The sequence below is a fragment of the Labeo rohita genome, chromosome 17 (assembly GCF_022985175.1).
Source record: "Labeo rohita strain BAU-BD-2019 chromosome 17, IGBB_LRoh.1.0, whole genome shotgun sequence".
NCBI lineage: Eukaryota > Metazoa > Chordata > Actinopteri > Cypriniformes > Cyprinidae > Labeo > Labeo rohita.
Window position 1 is genome coordinate 15803971 of NC_066885.1, and position 7047 is coordinate 15811017.

General features: G+C 32.4%; 1 protein-coding gene across 2 annotated transcripts; it reads right to left on the reverse strand.

Annotated features, from left to right (window-relative positions):
• Positions 1 to 18: 18 nt before the first annotated feature.
• On the reverse strand, positions 19 to 6266 carry gale (UDP-galactose-4-epimerase). 2 transcript variants are annotated; one of them, XM_051132614.1, is made up of 11 exons: positions 6140 to 6266; positions 5615 to 5744; positions 5110 to 5222; positions 3674 to 3787; positions 3302 to 3478; positions 3119 to 3232; positions 2959 to 3025; positions 1372 to 1457; positions 1203 to 1280; positions 493 to 607; positions 19 to 374 (listed from the first exon to the last, which is right to left on the reverse strand). In XM_051132614.1, the coding sequence occupies exons 2-11, from the start codon at positions 5733 to 5735 to the stop codon at positions 310 to 312; spliced, it is 1050 nt and encodes a 349-aa protein (XP_050988571.1). In that variant the 5' UTR covers positions 5736 to 5744; positions 6140 to 6266; the 3' UTR covers positions 19 to 309. The 2 variants fall into 2 exon arrangements, with proteins under 2 accessions (XP_050988571.1, XP_050988570.1); XM_051132613.1 differs by having other exon boundaries at positions 5110 to 5225.
• Between the last annotated feature and the right edge of the window lie 781 nt (positions 6267 to 7047).

Sequence of the window (7047 nt, forward strand, 5' to 3'; positions counted from 1 at the left end):
GCGAAATATTTTTTATTTCTTCATACAGACAGAAAGTATAAATAATTCTAAATTATTCAGTGTACTTTGATAACAGAGAGATGACATGAAAACGTTAGACATTAGAAAACAAAAGACAGATTTTGAATTTAATAAAATCATCTGCTTAGATTCAAGTTTCTTGTAATATAATGATTTTACATACAGTATAATTATTAAAAAAAATGAAACCCTTCATGGTTCCACTTTGGCTTTTTTTTTTTTTTTTTTTTTTTTGCCACGAGTGCAATTCCCTTATTTCCGCAAGAAACATTCTGCATTCATCCAGTTTCAAGGCTGTGTTCCATTGCTGAATCCTGTGGGATTCTGGGATTGCCAGCGCCATAGATCCTCACCTGTGTGATTAGAGAAAAAAAGTTTGACTAATCATGAGCTGTCGGTACTTCACACCCCATTATGCTCTTATCTACTTATGCATGCTGCGGAATTATAAGGAATTCAATTCACACTTACACATCCTCTCCAGGCCAAATTCAGCCTTCCAGCCCAGCTCTTTCTCCGCCAGGGTTGGATCTGCATAGCAGGAGGCCACATCACCACTCCGTCGAGGAGCAATCTCATAAGCAATCTGGGACCAGAAAAAAAAAAAAAAAAAAAAAATACTAGCATTGAAGAGAATATCAGATCAAAAAAAACCCATTCATACCAGTATAAACATCATTATGCCATTTATGTGACCCTGGACCACAAAATCAGTCATAATGGTCAGTTTTTTAAAACTGAGATTTATACATCATCTGAAAGCTAAATAAATAAGCTTTCCCTTGATGTATGGATATATTAATATCGTCCTATTTGTTAGGATAGGACAATATTTGGCTGAGGTACAACTATTTGAAGATCTGGAATCTGAAGTTGCAAAAAACTTTTTTTTTAAAGTTGTCCAAATGAAGTTCTTAGCAAGGCATATTACTAATCAGAAAATAAGTTTTGATAATTTTACGGTAGGAAATTTACAAAATATCTTCATGGAACATGAACTTTACTGAATATCCTAATGATTTTTGGCATAAAAAAAGAAATGATAATTTTGACCCATACAGTGTATTTGTGGCTATTGCTACAAATATATCCATGCTACTTATGACTGGTTTTGTGGTCCAGGGTCACATATGTACATTATATATATATGCGCTTTGTACCACAGTAGGTTTATGTTTTACCTTTCGACCTGAAGCCTTTTCCATGGCATTCACCATCTGCAGCACTGAGTATCCTGTACCTGTGCCCAGGTTATAAACCTACATAGAGACCAACACAGACATGTAAAACTGAGAAAAAAAAAGGATGTGAAAAATGAAGTACATTAAAGAGGAAGAAAAAATGTCGTACTTTACACCCACAGTTGTCCTTCAGTTTCCTGACGGCAGCAATGTGCCCCTTTGCCAAGTCAACAACATGGATGTAGTCTCTCACGCCTACCCAGAAAGAATGAATCAGCGTTAGCTGTTATTGAAAACTAAAATGAAAACGAAATGGAACAATTATTGTTAACTGAAATAAAAAACAACTAGGGAAGAAAACCTCCAAACTCCAAAACTAACCAAAATAAAATAAATAATACTACTAATAATATTATTTTAGTTTTAAAGACATAGTATGTTATAAAACTTGAAACCTTTACAACCACCTGCATGAATATGCCACTGGGAAGCAAAAACATTGCTGAGAATTTTAACAGCATTCATTTTTTTAACGATATACTGTAATTGAGCACATAAACTACAAAATTAAAAACTGAATAAACTGAATCTAGAAAAATTTTACAAAAAAAACCTAATACCAGTGTTATTTTAGTATTATTTATATTAAAAATATACAATTATATATGATTTTAATATTATTATTATTTTAAATTCTATTTAGCTGTAATTTATTTTTATATCAATTTTAGTCCTAGTAATTCTTATACTTCAACTTATTTTGTTTGAGTTAGTGGCTAAGAAAACATTCCTACATTTAATTTTCATTTTTTAAAGGGATCCCCGGGTATTAAGACTTGTATGGTTTAATATAAGGTAAATGTCTCTTACTAAAATATGCAGAAGAAAACCTATGAAAGATTTACGTTATTTTAAAAATCCACATCGTTTTATACACATTTTGGACTATAGGGGGCGCCATTATTTTGATTATGTAAAACAGTGGCACTCAGTGGCTACTGGTACTATCTGTTGCTATTTTTACTGCAACACAACTCGGAATAAGCAACTTGGAAAATAATATACTGGTACGATGCCACATTGTGTGGCTTTTGGTTGTTATTTTTTAGTCAAAGGGCAACAAGTTTTTACTGCTTTCCTAGTAATAAGAAGAGGAGAAAAGAATGGGAAGATGCCTGTGGATGAATAAAACTTCCTAAAGACCTGCGTCTTTGTTCTCTCCACTTTAGCCCTGATGCCTTTGAGTAGTGCTTTTAGTAGACCACATCTACTGAAAGTGCTTATGAATGGATTTCACATGATATCCTGGGGCGTTTAGACTCTTTGTGGGGAAAATCGATGGTACGGCATTTGGTTTAAGCCTATGTTTATATCCAACGCCACCTATAAGCTCTTTCAGTAGCTGTGGTCATCATATCAGTATTTTATTATCAGAGTTGTGCTGTGGTAAAAACAGCAACAGGTAGTGCCAGTAGCTCACAAAGTGCAACCATTTTACGTCATCGAAATAATGGCGCCCCCATAGTCCAAAATATGTATATAACGATGTGAATTTTTTTTTAGGTAACATAAATATTTAATGGGTTTTCTACTACTTATTTCAGTAAGAGACATCATTTATATTATAGTCTTAATACCCTGGGTTCTCTTCAAGGTTTTCAACTACCATCCATATTATATTTCAGCTTTGGTTCAATTAACGAAACGAAACAATGTTTAATAATAAGAACTTTAACAATAAACCATCTCTCATCACCTGTTCCATCAGGAGTATTGTAGTCATTTCCAAACACATTTAGATGTTTTCGTCTGCCTACTGCAACCTGCCAGTGAGAAAGAACAACATCCATTATAATACACACAAGACACACATACACAAGTGCCTCTTTTAGACGTTAAGTGGTCAGATGGGTTACCTGGGCAACATAAGGTAGAAGGTTGTTTGGGATTCCCTGTGGATCTTCACCAATCTGTCCTGAGATGTGAGCACCAATGGGATTGAAGTACCTGAGCAGCACAGCATTCCAGTCCTGCAAGACATTTTATCAGTCACAAACCTGCCAAACTGTCAATAGTGTCCTAAAAGGGCAATCAGCTACCTTCTCTGCCGTGCATTGGTCCCTGATCATTTCCTCTATGAAGTACTTGGTCTTGCCATAGGGGTTTGTGCAGCCGCCCACTGGATGCTGCTCATCAATAGGGAGTTTCTGAGGGTCTCCATAGACGGTGGCAGAACTGCTGAATACCACATTATGCACCCCATGAGACTGCATCACCTGATTCAGACACATACACAGGGCCACAGGCAGTAAGGCATTCCTTAAGCACTAACATGCACACACAAACTGTACTGAATCTGCATTTCATGAATCAGCGCAAAGATTCATATTGATGTTCCATGCATTAATAATGATGCATGCATAAGGAGAATCCATGCAAAGACATATTTACAATTTGGACACATTTCGTACCTCCAGCAGATTGATGGTTCCTGTGAGATTGACTCTGTAGTAGCGTAAAGGCTGTTCTACTGATTCACCCACAGCTTTCAGTCCAGCAAAGTGCATCACTGCACAGAATGAGTGCTAGGATGCAGAGAGCAGAGAGGAAACACAAAACTCCATTAACCACTAAGGGGCGCTATAACACATTATTTCACCAGGTCCATTGAGAAATCAGGTTGAGTCAGTTTTTGTCAAGTAAAACAAGTATGGAGAAATTAGCGCGAGTAAGTATTTTTTTAGTATATATATGAAAAAATATACATAAATAATAAAATATATATAAAATGCATGAAAATAAATGAAATATAAAATATATAAATAATAAAAATAACTATAATTAATCAAATAAAAAGAGAAGACGCATCTCTGAAAAAAAAAACTATATAAAATGTATATAAAAATATACATAAATAAAAAATGCAAGCATTTTTTATTTAGTCACAACAGGCCTGCTATATATATATGTGTAAACAATAAAAAGCATAAGACTATAATTAATAAATTAAAAAGAGCAGACATGTGGGTGAAAAAACATAAATAATAATAATAATAAAAAAATGCATTCAAATAAATGAAATAAAAATATAAATAATAAAAATAAAAAACAACAAATAAAATGTGTAAAACTATAATTAGTAAAATAAAAATGGCTGAAAAATATACATAAATAACAAAATATAAAATGCATGAAAATAAATGAAATATAAAATATATAAATAATAAAAATACAAAAATAAAAAGTATAAAACTATAATCAAATAAAAAGAGCAGACACGTCTGAAAAAAAAACTATATAAAATGTATATAAAAATATACATAATTATTTAGTACATAATATTTCGTCACAACATGCCTGCTATATGTAAAAAAAAAAAAAAAAAAAAAAAAAAAAAAAAAAAGTATAATTAATCAAATAAAAAGAGCAGACATGTGGCTGAAAAAAACTGAAAACAAAAATATACATAAATAATAAAATATATATAAAACAGATTAAAATAAATAAGAAATATAAAAAAATTAAAAATAAAAGATAAATAAAAAGTACAAAACTATAATTAATAAAATAAAAAGAGCAGATTTTTAAAATAAAATAAAAAATATACATAAGTAACAAAATATAAAATGCATTAAAATAAATAAGAAATATATAAATAATAAAAATAAAACAATAAATAAAAAGCATAAAACTATAATTAATAAAATAAAAAGAGCAGACATGCGACTGAAAAAACCCCATAAATAATAAAATATATATATAAAAAATAAAATAAAAAGTAGACATGGTGTGGCTAATAATAATAATAATAATAATAATAATATTATATACAAGAAGACTATGGGAGACATGTTAATAATATTAGAGCAAGTAATGGATATGAACAAGAGTGCATGTTCATTTTTACCTTTTTGAATATTTTCTCCAGCCCAGGTTTATCCAGAAGGTCCAGCTCATGGAACTCAATCTGAGTATTCATAAACTTCTCTATTCTCCGCAAGCTTTCTGGAACATCACCCTCTCCTCAACAAAACACAGATCCACAAAAAATGACAGACATTGAAAAATACATTAGAAATTAATGTAAACTATTACATTAGTATGTGTGAACTATTTTTTTTTTAAAAAAGTTTTGTTCTACATTAAAAGGCAGAATTAACACTATTTTACTATTTTAACAGAAACACTATTAACACGATTATTTAAAAAAAAAAAAAAAAAGACTATGTATTCCTTCATCCAGCAAATACAACATCTAGTATTGCAGCCAGGACACAAGGGCTCACTGTGTGTGCAGGATATTTCTAAGGCTCTTTGTAATGCAGTGTGATGTGCTGTACTGACAGGAGTCCCTGTGTGTTCAGAATACCATCAAAGCCCTTCTGCACTGTGAATTACTGAAGTCTGTTTACCTCTTACAGCATTACTGAAGTTATCGATGACCACTGGGTGATAACCAGCCTCTATGAGCTCCACAACACAGTGGCTGCCAATATATCCACCTCCTCCTGTCACCAAGATCTTCTGACTCATGTTGACAGCCTTCAGAAGCGATTGAAAGATAAACACACAAAGGTGTATTATTGTAATTACTGGTTCATTGTTAATAGATATGTGGGTGTGTCCTATTCTTACGCAACCTGTACGTGAATCTACGTGGCTAGACCTTCACCTGAAGCATCCTGTTTCATTGTATATGAATGGAGCTCTTTCATTCATTAATGACTGGTACACTGTAGCATTAAAAACTCAACGAGGTCTCCAACATTTTTGAAGAGAGTAGTTGGTATATACGGCTACACTGATATAAAACACAATACGATTTTGAAAGTCACCTGACTGAAGGTATAAAGTGAGTTATTTTAGCTGTCAGAGCAAAACAAACAATGAAACACAATATAACCGCTCACATTAAATTGTATAGCGTTCACACTCACCGTGCTGATGAATAGGGATCAGTGGATCAGTGAGGGTTTTGGGGAACCTGCGGGTGACAGCAGTCAGGACAGTGACAGGTAGGCAGTTTAGTCGGTCTGTTTGGTTTATTCATTCTCGCTTCCTGGTTTCGTGGACACGTGGAAGTGTGTGACGCCGCTATCGTATGTGCTGCGTAATTCACTTTTAAAAAAAAAGTCCTTTTGTTTCGGCGCAATACAGTACTTATGTATTTACTTACGTATGTAAGTAGTTATTTATTTTAATTATTTATTAATTTGTTATAAGAGTATTCATTCATGCAGATTAGATCAGGATATCAGTGCACAGTAAACTAAAAAACTGTAAATGCGAATGCCTCCTACAAATGCGTTATGTTCATTTAAACACGCTCTTTGTAGACCAATATAAATAAGGAGAAAAGAAAGACAAAAACGGGAAAAAATATAACAAGGCATTAAGAAGACATTTAATTCATTTTGAGAAATATATATTTATGTACAATATCTACACAAATTACGACCTAGATAAATCAAGCGTTCTCATAGAGACTTTTATTATGTACAATTTACTACTTCATTAAAGAAATATTTTCCCTCACGCACAACTTTCGTTATGACGTGTCTGTCCCGTGGAAGTTCAGTGGTCGAATACAGTGATCATATGTCAGTCAGCTGGTTTTCATTCGTTTATTTTAAAATAGGGAAAGTCACTTTTACATCCACTCAAAGACCACCTCTTACAGTCCTGAACTAAAAACTTCATTTCGAAATATAAAAATAAATAATACACTACCAGTCAAAGATTTTTGAACAGTAAGATTTTTAAATGTTCACCGTGCTTGCATTTATTTGATCCAAAGTACAGCAAAAACATAAAAAAAAATAAAAAATATTTTTTATTATTTAAA

What these genes read in the sequence shown, in the direction of transcription:
- gale (XM_051132613.1), bottom strand. Translation starts at nt 5,735, where the DNA reads ATGAGTCAGAAGATCTTGGTGACAGGAGGAGGTGGATATATTGGCAGC. An exon ending in CTTCAGTAATGCTGTAAGAG is followed by an intron (nt 5,226 to 5,614) that starts GTAAACAGACTT and finishes TGTTTTGTTGAG; the next exon opens with GAGAGGGTGATGTTCCAGAA. An exon ending in GAACCATCAATCTGCTGGAG is followed by an intron (nt 3,479 to 3,673) that starts GTACGAAATGTG and finishes TGTCTGAATCAG; the next exon opens with GTGATGCAGTCTCATGGGGT.